General features: G+C 40.9%; 4 protein-coding genes across 4 annotated transcripts; all 4 read right to left on the minus strand.

Moving 5' to 3' along the window:
• Nucleotides 1-1,147: 1,147 nt before the first annotated feature.
• LOC104424402 lies at nt 1,148-3,372 on the minus strand. Its single transcript, XM_010036810.3, is given in 2 exon segments — nt 1,148-2,693; nt 2,696-3,372. Coding segments are annotated over 2 exon segments (1,443 nt in total). The 5' UTR covers nt 3,156-3,372; the 3' UTR covers nt 1,148-1,710.
• A 2,904-nt stretch (nt 3,373-6,276) lies between these two features.
• LOC104424403 lies at nt 6,277-8,252 on the minus strand. The gene is made up of 3 exons (XM_010036811.3): nt 7,839-8,252; nt 6,941-7,040; nt 6,277-6,614 (listed from the first exon to the last, which is right to left on the minus strand). The coding sequence occupies exons 1-3, from the start codon at nt 8,077-8,079 to the stop codon at nt 6,518-6,520; spliced, it is 438 nt and encodes a 145-aa protein (XP_010035113.2). The 5' UTR covers nt 8,080-8,252; the 3' UTR covers nt 6,277-6,517.
• Nucleotides 8,253-9,556: 1,304 nt separating this feature from the next.
• LOC104424404 (protein phosphatase inhibitor 2) lies at nt 9,557-13,040 on the minus strand. Its single transcript, XM_010036813.3, has 5 exons — nt 12,882-13,040; nt 12,331-12,402; nt 10,897-11,018; nt 10,479-10,646; nt 9,557-10,037 (listed from the first exon to the last, which is right to left on the minus strand). Exons 2-5 carry the CDS (start codon nt 12,333-12,335, stop codon nt 9,790-9,792), a joined length of 543 nt encoding a protein of 180 aa, XP_010035115.1. The 5' UTR covers nt 12,336-12,402; nt 12,882-13,040; the 3' UTR covers nt 9,557-9,789.
• Nucleotides 13,041-14,493: 1,453 nt separating this feature from the next.
• LOC104424405 (putative uncharacterized protein DDB_G0287975) lies at nt 14,494-17,634 on the minus strand. Its single transcript, XM_010036814.3, has 4 exons — nt 16,998-17,634; nt 16,300-16,465; nt 15,732-15,945; nt 14,494-14,856 (listed from the first exon to the last, which is right to left on the minus strand). The coding sequence occupies exons 2-4, from the start codon at nt 16,447-16,449 to the stop codon at nt 14,789-14,791; spliced, it is 432 nt and encodes a 143-aa protein (XP_010035116.1). The 5' UTR covers nt 16,450-16,465; nt 16,998-17,634; the 3' UTR covers nt 14,494-14,788.
• Nucleotides 17,635-17,962: the final 328 nt, after the last annotated feature.

The following is a 17,962-nucleotide window of genomic DNA, read 5'->3' on the forward strand; positions in this document are numbered from 1 at the left end:
CAGATTAGTGATCGTGGAGAGGGCTTAAGATACTCTCCATACAAATTTATCACAGTTTCTAAGTCCTCGGCATCCAATAACAATTCGATGAAAAACTGGCATTGACAGTGGTGTATTAACCCGATCAAAAAGGGAAGGATGTCACAATTTTAGCATATCGTCCGGAATTGCAAGCATAGCGAACAGGCAATACAATTAAGCAGTGATGATTCACTGACCACGTGACCGACATATAAAACAAGAGAAGGTTAGAACTCTGTCAACAACAAGAACGAGCTTCTGAATTCAGGACAAACCATCAGGAACACATTGTCGACAGTCACTTACATTGTGCAAGGTAAACGAGACTCGAACCAACATACATCTTAGAAGTTGCAAACATGAGAGCCCAAATCGCAATGTCCGAGACATGATTTACTTACCCATAGAGCTCGTAGCTTCTTTGACAGTGCCAAGAAGATGCATCATCTCTAAATCGAGCGCATGCAACAACGGATAGCTACATCATTCCTTTTGTTATCCCAGCAAACTTTATCAGGTTAGATTAGATAAATTACTGCAGAAATAGGTAGCTGATTATGAAAGCAAAATTTCATGACCATATGTGAACATTCAGTAGGATGGGACATGGCCGTCACAGAATTCATCAAAAGGACAGTGCTCCTGAAAGTGCACATTTGCTGAGAGACCACTTGACGTTTTCCACGATCCTTAGAACAATAAAAGGCAAACGCAAAGTGACCGACCAATATCTTGAAACAAACAACTTGTACTTCAAGAAACAAAGTGGTGCCGATGGCATAGGGAATATCTTAGATGGAAATTTTGGGTTCTTCAGCTGTTCTCTGGCCATTTAAAGGAATTCGTTTGCTAGAGTGGAAAAAAATACAACAAATAAAAAGAAATCAATGTTGAAATTATTAGTGCATGGTTCTGTTGAAGAAGTTCCAGGAGCATGTAAGTTCATCAAAGGATGGACTTCCAGCCCATCGAACCAAACTTCTCTAGCATTGCATTAATTGACAATGCAGTTTATGATGCCCTTCTTTGACAATTCCACATTCACTTCAATCACAGAATCCTTTTAAACCCTATAAACAACATTCCATATAGCACGATAGAGGCACAGAGAGGATATAGCACCTAATTAAGTGACTCCACTAATTGGGTTCTTTAATTCACTATACTTTGCCTCTGAGGGCCAATACTAGCATCAAACACCACGCATGACATGAAGCAGTCGCTGAGTCCATATCAGGTACCCACTAGGCAGGCCCTTAGATAGGCATTGAACAGCCAGACCAGTGAGGTAGCAACCATATGGCATGAAGCAGTTTGAATTATAGATTCATACGATAGAGAATCAAAACGAACTGACAGAAGCATGGAACTGAACATGAAACAGACAATGCAGAAGTTACCGGCTCCAGCAGCAACAAACTAATAGAGAACTTGCAAGAGCTCCAGCAGTTGTCAGTCAGTGGCCAACAAAGGTCATTATATAGTCTATCCAGCAATGAAATGAGCTGGGGTGGTCCCATGTATTGAAGCTATCAAATCAACATTTCAAAGGGTCTCACAAGCGCGACACTCCACTCAAAATTAGTCAAAATTGTCACCCTAAGGCCAAAAGATAAAGGCCTCAACCGGGGCTGGTGTGCGTAGCCCTTCCTACTGAGGAATGAGTCATCAGGAAAGTGGAAAGAGTCCTCAGGAAACATACAAAAAACCGCGACGGTATAGCACCAAGGTTACAGAAGTGAACACGGTCCAAACAAAGACCACCCACCAAGCCATGAGCAGAGCCACCTGCTTGAGAACAGCCGAGCAAGGTAGCTGGCCACATTGCAAATTTAACTTTCCAAAGGGGTTACCTTCGATCTGAGATAAGCCAAGAAAGAGAAGTGCCAAGCTCGGGGGGGCCAGGAACTGCAAGATAGTCAGGCATAGGTAGTGATTGTGGAGAAAAACCTTGGCCCTGCTAAAATCTAAATCTGGAACTCTGCTAGAGTGCAACCTCTGGTACCACGACAGTACGGCTTCGTTCAGATACATTTGAAAGACCGAACGAAATGCCGCGATTTGCAAGACACTCGATATCAGCAAGCACCAAAGCCTAAACTTGGTAAAATCCGATCTCGACATCCCCACATTTCCAAGTAATCTGTCCGCATCTCCACCATCACCAGACAAACTCCCCACCTTACCATCGCCGAGTCTTTCATTAATAAGCATTTTAGATAATGGATTGATCCAAAGCAATGCCGTGAAAATACTCAACAGATAGGTCGCAAAGAGCACCATCCTCGCAAACCATCCGCAAGATATTATGGACAAGTTGGATCGAATCTGATCAGTTCCGAGCCAAAACGCCCGGGCACTCTTCGCGGCGGGCATATAAAGATAACCGGCAAGGCAACCCATCGAGCCCGCGATTAGAATCGCGCAGAACCCATCAACCGCGCCGAGATCAAAATCCAGACTTGACCGAGCAAGCGACGAACAAATCAAGAGCCCCGCGATAAACCCCAGGACCCCGAAGCACAAGCTGAGCTGCTTCTCTGACCTCCTCGAGGCCGACCGCTCGAAGGAAACCTTGGCCAGCGCCAAGAACCACTTGGACACCGCAACGAATCCGAACAGGACCGGAATCAGAGACCCGTCCGCCAAGACCCCATCCCCGCCACCCCGGCCCCGCCGTCCAAGTATAGATTAAGCGCGGCGCAGGAAGCGCCGACGAGGGACAAGGCGAAGACGCCGCCGTACTCACGGAAATAGATCCTGGACTCGAGGTGGGCCTCGTCGAGCTTGAGCCGGAAGATCTGGGCGTTGTTCTCGTCGAACTCGAACTTTTCCTTGGATCTGCCCCGCTTCCTGAGCTCGGCACTGGTGGAGGAGGACAGGGTCTGGAACCCATTGAGGCCGCCGGCGGAGGGGGCGGGATCGGAGCCGGGCCTCCGGATGGCGGCGCGGAGGCCGGAGGGGGAGGAGGCGCCGCCGCCGCCGCCGCCGAGGTTCTCGGGCTGGATGTAGGTGAAGAGGCCGCGGAGGAGGAGGACGGGGAGGCGGAGGAAGGAGAGGAGGAGGGAGAGGGAGAGGGCGAGGGAGGCGTAGAGGGCGACGTTCTTGTACGTCGCCAGGAGCGGTTGCAGCATCGTCGTCGTCGTCGTCGTCGTCTTCTTCTTCTTCTGGAATTTCGAGGTTGCTGTGAGGAGGAAAACCCTGGGAAGGGGATCCCGATGTCTGCCTGCTTGCCGGAGAAAACTGTCGTCTAGGATGCTGGTGTTCTACGAGGATCCAGCTTCTTCGTGAAATTTGACTCCTAGAATCTCTTGATGGAGTAGAGACCAGCGAAACCTATGTCTGGTCATAATTTTTAAATTTTATAGTCTTAAAACTGAATATGTTTCGACAAAAATCACGTGTATGAATATATTTTATGGAGTTGATGAAATGACTTATTTAAAATATAGAATGGATTTGAAATTTTCATTGAAAAATTCTAACAATCTACACTTTTTGTGTTAAATTTGAACTCTTAATATAATTATCTCATGGCAGTTTTATATAAATTTGATCTCTCGAAAGAATTAGAACCAATGATGTTTTTCATGTTGGATGAAACGGTAGATATATTACTCTGACTCTTCGAATTTGGACAAGTTGCAGTTCCATGTTTGTTTATGTCACCGGCGAAAATGACTATAGTTTCCCACTTTCCCTACGGAAGTATCGAACTCAAGATATGCAACAATCTAATTGAGCGAATTCTGACGATTTTCATTGCAAAAGTCGCCGTTAAACGTAATGCGAGTGTAAAAGGTATTTCCAATGATGATGAGCATAACCCAAAATGAGATAAGGTCAACGAAAAGGTTTAAAAATTGCAATCGATTGTGTGGAAGAATGGGATTGGATGGTTATTTTGAGGACATCGCATTATTCCCGAGCAAAGACATGGTAGCACAAATGGACAACACTAAAATAAAAACAAAGTCGTAATTCTTCCCGTATACCATCGGTGACTGCATTAGAAAACAAGTTTATTATTTTCACACATAGTTCAAATGAAGTCCCGGTTCTAATATTCGGCTGGGATAATTATCCAAAAAAGTAATAAACTTATTGTGTGGTGACTAATTCAATCGACTTTCCAATTTAATTAGCCTTAAATCTTTTAACGATTTTTTAATGTAATCTTTTAGACCAATTATGATCAGAAGATAGATACCAATTGTCCTATATGGCGCGATAAATATTGATATGGATAATTTTTGTAATTTTAAAAAAAGAAGTTTGTACACTTTTCTTCTTATTTTTCATTTTTTTCTAATTCCTCTCCACCGATTGTCAAGGCCTCAACAAGAGTTGCAATGCCCTTGCCTGATCTAGGCCAGGTGAGGGCCAACAAGGGCATTGTGGTCCTCGCACGTGGCTAGAAGAGGGAAATAGTAAAAAATAGAAGAATGAAATAAATTAAAAGGGAAAAAGGGGAAAATTTTAGAATTTAAAAAAAAAAAAATTGCACAAATATTCAAATTAGAATTTTCAAGTTAAAATTGGCCAAAAGAACTACATCAAAACATCAACTAAAAGTTTAAAACTAAATTGGTCAAATTAAAAAAAAATTAATATTGAATTTATTGCCATAAAATAAGTTTATGACTTTTTCAGAGGTGGAAATAGATTAAGCAATGCTTGGAGTCAAACCTACTCAATCCCAAAGATATGATTAGGTGTTAACAATATTCCTCGAGACTACCCTTTCTCGGCCACATCCATTGTTGTAGTAGACATTTTCGCATGGCCGAACAAAATGCATTTGTGGAGTATTATTGCTGTTTAACTAAACGGTGAAAAGGACAGGATAATTGGTTCGTGAAGGAGATAGAAACTCGAATCCAATTATAATCCTGGCAAATCAAGGTGAATCAAAAATAGCGTAGTATGGATAGCTTGGCTCCACCTTTTAATGTGACTTAGGTGGACATTTAGGAGACAAAGCTAGCCCAAAATACCACTAAATCAAAACGGACATAAAGTTTCGCGACGTGCGTGAATGAGCGATGGGCACCAGTCGATGCTGATGACTTTGGAAAAGCCAAAAAAAAAGAAAGGAGGACAATCTTAGCAAATATGGAGTTCAAATTAATGATGTCCGGATTAGGTGAGGCATCCTTTTCTTCTTGATTGATGGATTAACCTTCTAAATCCTCTAAAGTAAACTTACCAATAGATATCACATTACTTGTTCCAACCGCTTTGATTTGACGCAGAGAATTTGTTTGATAGCCATTATCAAGTACCGAAAAATCTAAAGCCAATCAGTGAGCTTTGTAACCACTAATTATACACGACTTAATTGACTAATTTAAGTTAAAAAATCACTTAATGTGGTAGATAAGTTGTTTACACCGATAAAATCAACTGAGTCACTGACACTGTAGTCGGCGTGGTATCAATTCTAGTAAGCATATGACTTGAGACCAAGTGAGGTGGCCATCAACAAGATGCTGATTACGATGGAGATACTAGTCATTGGAATTTTTGTTGATGGTTATACTTATTGATGACCATTATTAACTATTAATATATGATACAACTGTTGATCGACAATTATCATGATAAAATTGTTAAAAGGTTAGAAAAGGGCAGAGATGTCGACTCCCACTTGGATGAAAGAAATTACATGAAAACTAACTGTTTTTTTTAATAAAGTGGGTGCAAAGTTCAAGCATAATGGCATTCAAGGTGAAAATTGTTTGTGGACAAGACAATGGAGCACAACCGATCGTGATAAGAAGTAATGACTTGAATGACCATTAAGGTGGTGACAAATAAATATGGAGAATCAAAGTACAATTTTTGAAAATGTAACTGCTGAAAAGTAAGATATCGTGGCAATGTGAAGATGTGAAGCCGAAAGCTTTGGAGATATGAAGGCATGGTTGAAAGTGCTAAAAAATTACTTATGGGCAATCACGTTATATTTGATAATTAAATTCGGATGTGTATTTTAGTTGTATCTTCGCCGCTGATTAATTCCATCATCTCACTTCGTCAATGAAATTTTGGCAAAGTCCTATGTACTTTAACATCGATTGAATTCCATTGAAACGCATCTATTGGTTTCTTTGTGCTCTAGTGCCATATCTTGTACGCAATCATCATAGAATATGTCTTCTCTTATAAAAAAATTGAAAATTCACTTTTGATGAGAGATACTTCGTGGTCGAATCAAATTCCGACAAATCAAAAGTTAAGTGATGTTATGCGCAGTAGAAAGTCAAATCTTATGATCATATATGTCATCAAAACATTCCAATAATGCCCATTACTACACGGTTTGGTGAAAAGAAAAAAATTATTTTTTAAATATCATACGTTGTCAAGCCCACCCGCTAAATAATAAACTCACTATTCCCTCCAAATTACTTGCTAAACCATTCACATGCACTTCAACCAAATCTAAGAAACAAACCCTTAAATTCGGAAAATTAGAATTTCATCCCAAATCTCATTGGTTGGAAGGTGCCACGTGTCGCCTCCAGAACGGGGCATTGCACTTGATGGGTCCCCTCTCAACCTTTGATATCAGCAAGCTGTGGGACCACCTGCATCGGGTCAGGTACGCTACATCAATCATCCTAATTACAGAAATTCATCATAACTAAGCAAAAACATTACCAGCTTAATCAGATATTTGGAGTCATGACTTCTCAAATTTTATTTATTTTCCCAAAAAATAATTATTTATATCATTTAAAATAATTACTAAATAATATTTTTATTTATTCATTTTTACAAAAAATACATGTAATTATTTTTTAAAATAATATTTTTTAAAATTTATGATTTTTCGCGATATTCTCAGCTCCCATTGTAAAATATCTGATGGTGAGCACTTAAAATAAGGGCGGATCTTTTGATGAGCACCGACCTGATCGTGAGAGGAATTTTTCTTCGATTGCGATGAAACCTTCCTCGATCTCCTGTCCTGCCTACCGTCCGATCTCGCCCTCGACCTGGCCCCATCCCGTCTGATGCTCGAAAAAAAAAAAAAAAAAAACCCAGATGAGTAAAACAGTAAAAAAGCAAAATAAATAGTAAAGAAGGCGGGGAAAAAAGGAACGTAAAAGCGGAGGAACAGGAAAAGGCACAAATATCTGCCTGCCCCCGTGGCATATTCGACATTTTCCGTAGATTCTTCCGGGGCAGCGATCGATTCTCGGTATACGAGACAACAAAAAAATTCATGTAATTTTGTCGGAAATTAAATAGGACAAAAAAGAGAAAAAGAAAAATCAAGCCCGTCAAAGGGTTAATTACTTGCTAAAAAAGGGTTAATTAAAAAAGATCTAGTTTAAATGAATTAATAAAAATTGTCGCATTGACTAATTATATTGCATTTTTTTTTGTTCCCTGGAGTAATCGAGCAATGCATTCAGAAAATCGCATTTTAATTGAAGAAATTGATTCGACGATTAGTTTCTCCCTAATACAAAGTTAAGAGATTACCATGCATTAAAGTCACAAATTGAAGGTAATGCGTAATTGGAAACTTCGCTCTTTGAGAGGATATTTTAATTATAGAAATTAATCGATTTATTTGATTAGATGAAGGAGCTTCAACTAAGTTATCTAACGCTTCAAAGAAAGGTGGAAAATCCGAATTTTCGACCCTCTTATTGGAAGAATGAATGATTCAGAGTGAATTCAAGCAAAAAAATTAAAAATTTAAAATTTTAAAAAAAAAAAAAAATGCTACCAAAACTGGCAAGAAAAGGGAGGGGGATTTTTCCTTCTATTTTTTCTGTTTTTTTTTTTTTCAATTTCACCTGAAGACGATGACGATGACGAGGTTGCGGTCTTCTTCCTCCTTTGGGACTGCAAATCCTGGGTGGACTCGGAGCTGTCGGGAAGATACCGATCAAGGCGGAGACCGCCGTCGTCGCTGCCGCCGCTGCCGTCGGCGTTCTTGTTTCCGAAGACAGTGCGCACGAAGGAAGCCTCCACCGAGTTCAAGAAGCGGAAATGCTTCTCGTCCCTCCACGCCTCCGACGGCGCCCGCGACGCCATCGCCAGCCGGCCGAGTTTCGTGCAGGAAGTCAGAAGAAAAAAAGAGAGAGATGGGGTTCGGTCGGGGTTAAGGTTTTTCTGGGTCGTATGTTCCAGGAGCTCTCTGCAGACAGATTGTATAAGCTTTGCGCTTTATATGAGTGTAGGGAGGGCTGTTTTTGGAGTCCCTACTTTGGGACTAGGAAAGATTCTTAAGAGGTTTTGTGAAATTAATCTTCCAGCTTTTAATAAAGTAATCAAAATCATAAAATGTCTAGAATGTGGACTTGATTATTGAAATATCTATTGACTTTCGCTATGTCTTATCGTATGTAAAATAGTCGCCCGGACTATAAATTTTACAGATGGGACTCTACACATTTAATGGTACGACGGGTGGAGGAGAAGAAACTTGCCCGCGTGTCGTCTTTTGATAGGCTCTTCCTCCAATAATGTGCCAGTAAAATTAGAGACTCCTTTAAGATAACCACGTCTGACATCAAAATTACCATTAGTAATAATAAGAAATCGTCTTGGTCAAAGCTACTTTCATTCGATGGAACTAGAGAATTTTGTAATTTCGCGAGGGGATTAATCTACTTATCCCGCTAAAGAATCACGACACATTCGATTACTAGAGACCACATGCCGTGGCCGGGATTCGAACCACAAACTGCCGGCTCGTGCCCTTGGCACCACCAAAAGGTCCCTAAAAAGTGCAAAAGGGCCGGATGGTTCCGTAGTGCATGGAGTGTAGACACGCTGAAAGTGGACGGGAGGGCGAGTAGGCTAGGCATTGGCGTACTCTAGAAGGCGGGTATGGAGTCTGGACCACGTCGGAAAAAAGGGTGAGGGCGAGAGGACAGAAATATCTTCGAGGGCCCCCGGAAGATATAAATAAGGGAAAACTCGGTGAGATATTTTTCGGAAGGAGAATCGAAGACAAAGTATCCATCATCTCATCTCAGCACAGCACAGCAGCAGCAGCAGCAGCAGCAGCCAGCGGCCCACAAGAAGACACAGAGTCAGAATCTGGTGCTGCAGTTGCTCTGCGCAGATTGCGATCGTTATCCTCACATATAAAAGTGACAACTTTATCGCTCTTTTTCCCTCCTCCTTTTGTCCCTTTTTCTGTCTTTTGCTTATATAAATCTCGGTCCGTTCTGGCCAATGACCATGTATGTAAGTGGTCCCCGAATTCCAGATGTATCCCATCGACGTGGTCAGAGTCAAAAGGGGAGGGTACTTTCGCCATGCAGAGATGGACAAGAGGCTCGACACGCGCGAAAAAGTCACCAAGAACGCTCGAGGAGATGGCCCAACGCACGATGCAAGCAAGAACTGATGTGTTCCGCGACTGCCGAATTGCAATTTGGAGTTTAGCAGCAGGGCTTGGTTCGGGGGTCGGTCGCGAAAGCCGCGAATATCGCACTCCATCGCCATCGGTTTGAGGAGCTAATCAAATGGAATGGATATCGCCGCATAGGGTGCGAGGAGATTACACAGATATTTGTAGTTCGATGTCGGAAAAAACCTTGAGAAGTGTTTTCGGGTCGTGCCGAGAAGACGACTCGATGGAAATTGCCAGAGCAAGAGCACCACACAAGGTGGGCGAAAGGTCACTTGCCTGTACACAACAAAGGAAAATTGCGCCAAATATATAACCAGCATACAACAAGAGAACAATAAAACAGTCAGCTTTGAGTCTTGGCTCGATCTCGTACAGCCTTTTTAAGCTGTGTTAGCTGGCAGCCCTGCCGAAGAGACCGTGCTGTCGTCGATCTCAATGTCCTTCACGCCGGCGCTTAAAGATGACGAGGAATCGTGCGCGCCGTTGGCCTTCTCCATCTCTTCAGGGTCCTCCTCCACTTCCTCGAGCACAGACCCTTGCTTCCGGAGTTCTCTCACTTTCAAGAACTCGTCGTAGTGCGCTCGTCTGTGCTCCCTGAAGGTCATCCCGCTCTTGTCAGTTTCTGAATCTGAACATACAAAAGCCAAAAACAAAGCTATTCAACTTCCGACAACATGTGATGGAGAACAGTTTCAGACCCAATGGAAAGGAGAAAAAGTAGCAACGTGAAAAGCACAAGCAAAGCAAGTCAAAAGAAGAAAGAATACCACACGTAGATAATGCGTATCTATCTTCACAATCACTAAAGTCGTCAAGGAAAATATCTCGTGCTGTCTCCAAACAAAAGAGTACAAAAGAAAAAAAATCTAACAAAAGATAACAGAGATAATCAAATAAGGTACGGAATTTAACAACGCATCGACTTATTCCCAAACGTATTCTCCTCATGCTAGAATACCAAATATTCGCAGCAATTCTTAGGTAACTAGATATTTCTCAGCTTATAAGACATGACGGCTCTATAAAAGGCAAGGTGGGAAATCTAGAAGCCATAGCTAAATTTGCAAACCTTCATCATCTGGTTCCATAGCATCTCCCTCATCCTCAGATGATGTCCAGCCAGATCGTCTATTAGATTTTGTACTCGAAGAAGCCACATCATTTAGAGCAGTAAGTATAGCTTCTGCGTGATCATCGACGCACTCATCAAAAGGACCCCGCATTGGAGATAGCGAACCTACAGAAAACAACTTTTAAGCGGGAGTAAGTCTGAATCCTGCACTGATTGTAACAGAAATATTAAAACCTCAATGGAGATCTAGTCCTAAAAAATATGTCAGGAAAGTTTTAACTCTTTAAAGCTCTGAGGGCATGTTATCATCAGTCAGGGAGATCAAGGGCCATCCATCATCTTATTATCAAACTAAGAAGAGGAAGCCAACCATTCACGGCACTTTCAAGTGGAGCAGAGATACATAACAGCCTACCATCATCATCAATCATGGGATGATACGGCGTCTTGGGTTCTGTAATTTTCTGCCTAACGGGTTTATTCGCTTCTATCTCACCCAAATTATTCTCATCCCACTGCACACGGCTCTTGTTACCCCTGAAAAAAAGCTGAGATAAGTACATCCTTGATGGCAACACCATAGATGACAATGTGCCAACATATTGAAGGTCCAGAAAACATGTATACGTCACTTTCCAATTGTATCACTTTAAATGCACGTAAAAATAAAAATTAAAAAACTTGTCATCAATACAATGCATGTTCATATTAATGACCAAGAAATCCTAATGAAACTATTTGTCTAGTATCCCCTAACCTGAACTCCTCCTGGAGATTCCCAGCGGTCCTTCAACCAGGTTCTTAATCCCATACTTTTTTTTTTTTTTTTTTTTTTCTGGAAACTTAATCCAATCTAATCATCAAGCAAATACAGAGGCCATCCTTCAATAGCAACTTTAGCGAATAATATTTTACATCATTCCAGCTGAGAAACTATTCCAAACTACAGAGTAGAAGTTTGGGACTGAAACACGTTAGTTCAGTAGAGTGTCACAATACAATTAAAGGACTATGTGATGATCATGATGACAAGTGACATCTCACTACTCGGTAGCACATAATGCACATTAATGTTCCAAAAATATCCAAAAATCAACTCTAATTTATGAGAAAAGCAGCCCCATCCTTCAATAGCAACATTAGTGAATAATATTTGATGACAATTGACGTCTCACTACTCAGTAGCACGCAATGCACATTAATGTTCCGAATATCCGAAAATCAACTCTAATCTATGAGAAAAGCAGCCCCATCCTTCAATAGCAACATTAGTGAATAATATTTTTCCATCCTTCCAGCTTAGAAACTATTCCAAATTACAGAGTAGAAGTTTGAGACTGTGAAACACGTTAGTCCATTGAAGCAATGCAGGACAATTAGAGGATTATGTGATGACCATGATGACAATTAACGTCTCAATACTCGGTAGCACGTGATGTACATTAATGCTCTGACTATCGGAAAAACAACTCTGATCTATGAGAAAAGCAGCCTCAGGATTGCATATTAATTCCATGGTCTCTTTAACTAGAAGTTAGCAAGGATAGCAATAGAGGTGCTTAGGATGACACAGCTGATTCAGAATTTAATCCATTGAATCCGCCATAATTCAGAAAATAAAAAAGAGCGATCTTTGTTAGATTTGCAAGCTAAAAAATCACATGGAACACACTAAAGCCAAGACATTATCGTGTCGTGTGTTATGACGCAATTTACATCTCACTGATATTGATCCTTCATCGGGGACAATTCCCAGACCTTTATATCGCCAACTAAAGCCTTTGAAATTGATAACAAAGTTGGAAAAGCAATTATGTACTGAGAGAGATCCAGCATGAGATATAATTACTTCATCTCGTCAAACTGCCGGTCCTCTCAATCGCAGAAGTATCGGGAGTCCCTTCACTGACTTGCCTTCCCGCTGCAACCACCCGGAAAATGTAACAGTTTCAGTAATTCAACAGAGAGATGGTACTTTGACATGCTACAGCAGGATTAAACACACACAAAACCAAAAAATAAAAAAATAAAAAAATCGGCAATCATAATCCGCCATGACTGATTCTCTATTTCATCACCGGATTACCGATCCCACGACGCCGCCACACAGCCATAATATTGCAAAGCCAGAATCTTTAGATTAAAAAAAAAAAAAGCAGCGAAATCACTACGCGAAATCATAATCGACAGAGAAATGAAACGCCGCTACGATCCAAACTCTTCCTCATTCATTGCTCAATCATTGAAGGTTCTAAAAGCGGGAACGCATCCAAGGCGGTGCCGGAAATGCTTCTCCCATCTCAATCCGTACACAACAGCCAATTGGCCCCACGGTATACACCCGATTTCGACCCGATCGGACATCGCATCGCATTCGATGATGAAGGAATAAAGGGTTACCGCAATCCCTCGTCCGGCCGGCGAACGGCGATCCGGCAGGGGAGATTGAATCGAAACCCTAGCTGGAGGAAGAGGACGAGGAAGACAGCCTCGCGCCGCTTTCGTTTTTCGGACTTTTTAAAGGAAAAATTGGCTTTCTTCGTTTTATCGGAAAATGCCGGGCCCCTTTTGAGTTTTTCACGAGGAACGTGAGCCTTGTTCTTTTCTATTTATCGCGGAAGCTAAAAGAGAAAAAAAGAAAAAGAAAAAAGAAAACTGTTAGGCTAGAATTTACTTATCTAAATTTCATTTACTAATATAATTATGAGATGAAAAAAGTAACGTATCATGTCACAAGCATTGATTTTTCTTTATATAGTTTCATAGAGGATCAACAAAGCATTTGCTTAAAGTTCTTTTTGTCAAATCAAGCACATAATTCTCGGATGTACTACGATATTTAATTTTAAGGTTGGACATGATAAAAATGCAAAGCAAAATTAAAGAAGTGCTAAGAAAAATACCTATTTGACAAGACATGAGCATAATTGATGCATCCAATGTAATCAAAACACATTTTGGTCTTCTGGGTTACATTTCCTTTGAAATCAAATTGCATAAATAGCTTTTGGGATTGCTCATGAAATAAGGAGGTCATTCCTTTTTATAAATAGTCCTCAAAGTTTGGGTCAATATGCGATATCATCCTTAAACTTTTCGTTCGTGTTTAATTTACTCATTATGGTAAGGTGATGGGTCCTTATATTACAACTCTTGTAGGGTTTTGACTACGGCGTCGAGGCACCAAGTCTTGCCTAGCTGAGATTTCTGCAAAAATATTTCTAGTAAAGCTTAGAGAACTATTAAGCTACAGAGTTGGAGTAGTAGCTGGGGCAAAAGGATCAGCCAGTTGCCTCGGTTGCTGGGGAAGACTATGCTCTTCAAGCTCAGCAATCAAAGGGATCAGCTAGTTGTCTCGAATGTTGGGTGGGAAGACCGTGCTCCTTAAGTTCAGCAATCTACTGCTTCACTTTCGCTATTTCTTCCGTAGGGTTTTCCAAATAATGATGCCGGATCCTTCCAGCTTCAAGATTAGAAGGCCCTTTTTCAAGGTTTCTTGTCATTCCTTCAGTTTCGATGGAAAGCTTCTACACCTTGCGAGGGTCATATTCCCCTTAGTTGATCATATTTTTGGCATTGATATGTCTCTAGAATCAGATTTACTTGCTGCATCTTTGCTCCCCTATACTTGGAAAGGTTGGATTGAAAGGCTTCACATGTTGCATTTGTCATCAAATGATTCTAAATCATATGCCTAATTTCAATTTGTTAACGGTACATAGAGAGGAAGACTATAGCTCTTATGCTCTTGAGTATCTGACGAATCTAATTGATTGGAAGGACAAGGAGACAGAAAACCATGGAAGAGAAATAAAAGAGAGGATGAACACAGAAAGGAAGACTATAGTTCTTATGCTCTTGAGTACCTGACAAATCTAATTGATTGGAAGGACAAGGAGAAAGAAAACCATGGAAGAGAAATAAAAGAGAGGATGAACACAGAATCAACACAAGCACCAATAAACAAAAAGAATATGTCAGCCAGCAAAATGAATTTAGTGGCCAGTAGAGCTTTCAACGAAGCCAGAAGTGCCGAAGTTCGTTATTTTAAACATGGAAGAGCCAGAATTACACATATCTTAAGTAGAGCGCTTGCATAAACACAAGTACAAGTAGAAAGGCATTCTTTCATCGTTTGAAAGGTTTCAGAGTTTCCACATTCAAAAAGACTTTGGCAACTTTTGCCAAAAACAGATCAGGTAGACCAATGGGAGCATAGAGTTGTTGCCACAATTAGCCTGGAAAGTCCTCTTTTTAATAAAGTACCAGCTCCAGGTCCTCCAACACCCTTGCTCATATCATTGAGATCATTGAGATGAGTTTGACGCAATTGAACCCGATGCATGTGCTGTTGCCTTGACAACCGGCTCTGGTCCTGAGGAATATGAGAGTCAGGAGAACATCATCAGACAAACAATCAGTACGAAAAACTAGCATAACTGTGCAACCTACAACTGACCCACCAGGAAAGGATGAAACAAACAGTGTTCACCCAAATAACTAAAATTTAAAGAAGGAAAGAGGAAAAGAGGAGGTAAAAAGAAACTGCAAGGTAGAGACAGAGACCTAAGATAACGGGATAGATGAATGCGGGTTCTTCAACAGTTCATATATCAGGAGAACTGCCTATATCGTATATTGTTTGACCACATAACCAACGAGTAGACACTGGTGGTCAAAACACCAAATGCAAGGAGACCTGGAATTTGTCAACTGCCTATATGAGTTGTAGTACTTCCGTCCAGACAAATCATTAGTTTTGCAAAATTATCTCGGGAAGTCACACGAGAATGAGTGTTTTTTGTATGAGTACCCACTAAGTCAAAGTCACGTCAAGCTTAAACTAAGGTTACAGATTCAGAGAATAGCCAAAAGCAATCTGGAAAAACAAATGGCACCGCACAAAATTCTGTCAGCAAACATGCAGGTAGTGTTCCAGAACTCAAGGATGGGAAGAGCTTATCATGCCAAACAGCCTTCCATCCATAAGAGCTGATTGTTTTCAACCACAGAAACACAGCCAGCTCCAGAGTCAAAGAAGAAGAACCAACTAAGAAGCACATAATGCTAAGAGCTTAAAAGGAATCTCTCTTAGGTTGTACAAAGTTAAAAGAGAAATCCAAGACTATCATATATCCCACAAAGCAAAGTCACAAGAAATCTCATCCCCAATTCAACAGGCACTTCAGTCCAAAGAAAGAGCCTTGCAATCAATGTCATCACTCAAAGAAGCAGCATATGAGGGCTTACGGGAAATGAGGGCCTTTGGCCTGGTCTTGAACAATATCCGATGCCTGATGATGCCAACAACTTCTAGCTCAACCTTCGGTGAATTGGCTGAATCAGTATTGGAGCTTTGCTCTGCATCCATGAGTTTTACTTTCTTCAAAACCAGAAATGGTTTCTTTAGCAGCACTTTTGAACCCGTTAATTCATGATAGCCAACAGTAAAAGTGTAGACTTCCTGAAAAACGCCAACATGAAAAAACTTAAATTTTGGTATGTGAAGACAAAAGAATCAGGAGAGGACTGAAATCTTGAAGAAGAAAAACACTGAAAAGCCACAGATAGTTTTCCAGTTACTCTCTTACGACAGTCAGAAGCGAAAGCAAGACCAGACAGAGCTAGAAAGTACTGAAGGAAATAGAGCTACATACATATAAAAACAGCATGTACCCGGAAAAATGCAGTATCTTTTTTTCCTGGGGGACGGGGAAGTTGGTGTTGAGTACTACATCCTCGGATAGAAAGAAGCAAAGCCTATTTCAACAAGCGACCATCTCTAAGACACATGGATAGAGATGACATTTACACGAACCTGTGACGAAGGACGGCAAAGCTTTCCAATTTCAAGGTTTTGCAGCTGACCTTGGAACGACGGTTGAACCTCAACCACGCCTTGCAATTCGACGATGGCCCACTCAGGGCAGCTTCCATCCCCACAGCTACACTTCAATTGAATCTGCATTTGCGCTGTATCCTCCCTGCAAACCCCAGAAATGCTTATATCAGCTCTATAATGAAGCAGAACATTCAGAAACCAATGGACCAAGAGCATTATCCAACGCCAGCTCGCGAACCCATTTCATTCGGCACAACCTGCCCCCTACAGCAAGCAAGCATTTTGAACGGTACCAGAGAGATCACATCGGTAGGCAACGATAAGCCACCAAGATAGACCAAGACCAAACTCGTTAGACATCAACCCACTTGCTCCGTGACTCGACACCTCGAGATTTTCGAGTCCAATAAAGCATACAGCAATCTCATTTCAATTACACTACTTCAAAATTCTGCAATCCCAAAACGGAACACTCCTAGTCAACCCACCCGCCAAAATAGAAGAAAACCCAGTTTCGATTCTTGTTTCTTCGACGAAAATCGAGAGCTTGGGGAGCAACCAGTAGAACATCTCCCGCCATATAAGCATACAAGAATTGAAAAAGCGAGAAGAAAAGCGCAAGAAAGCAAGAAAGAAACGATTTTTATTGCTCGCGAGTAGGGTTGAGAAAGGACCTGAGAAAGGATGGGACTCAGCGAGCGCCGCCGGAGCCGGAGATGCGGCGGCAAGGTTTCCTCCGTCGACGCGGGTCGATTGTGATGGAGAAATCTGAAGAGCGCGGGAATGGGAGTGAAAAGGGGCTTTCTTTTTCGTTTCTGGGCCCCCCGCCAAATTAACTGGAAATTTCGATCCTCCTTGTTCATTTTGAGCACTGAGAAATTTTTCCAACATAAATCTAATCGAGTAAAATTGCAACTTAGGAATTTATTTTGTCTCCTCAACTTTTAATTTCTCAAACAAATACTAAACTGCCGTAACTTTTTATTCAGATCTTAATCAGAATCGACACATCTATTGAGTTTAATATAAGTTTTGAGTCTTTTGACTTGAAAAATTAGAGTACAAAAAGAAAAAGATTTGTCCTGACCCATTCGAAACTTTTACGTGATGCTATTTTTTTGTACCCTTATGAATAAGCTAGTGGGCACCTGCCACGGATATTTGATTTCCAAGTTAATGTGTGTAAGCAAAATTGTTGAATTCAAACCAAACCAATTCAATTGAAAAAAATTTAATTCTTTCTGACATGAATTTTCTTTTGATTCGGACGGTAAGGGTATATTTGATAATCATTATGTTTCCAAGAACAAGTTTTATATTTTTAAAGGCGCTTGATAATTGTCTAAAATTTCTACTTCTATAATAGAATTGCGTTTAGCACTATCCTTAAAATTTCTAATCCAAACCATTTTCTTTTAATATTTTAATAATTTTATTACTTTTATTACTTTTTTTCTTTTTTTCTTTTTTTATTTCTTTTTCCTTTTATTTGTTTTCTTCCTCAAGCATTGGATGGTCGCCGGCAACCAGTCAAACAAGAGTTGACAATCTTGCTGGAGAGTCGTCAGGCCCTAGGGATGCAGTGCCCCGTCAATTGAGCCTCATCGACAACTAGTACCCAAAGAAGGTTCGAGGGAGC

Source organism: Eucalyptus grandis, chromosome 11 (assembly GCF_016545825.1).
Source record: "Eucalyptus grandis isolate ANBG69807.140 chromosome 11, ASM1654582v1, whole genome shotgun sequence".
Classification (NCBI taxonomy): Eukaryota; Viridiplantae; Streptophyta; class Magnoliopsida; order Myrtales; family Myrtaceae; genus Eucalyptus; species Eucalyptus grandis.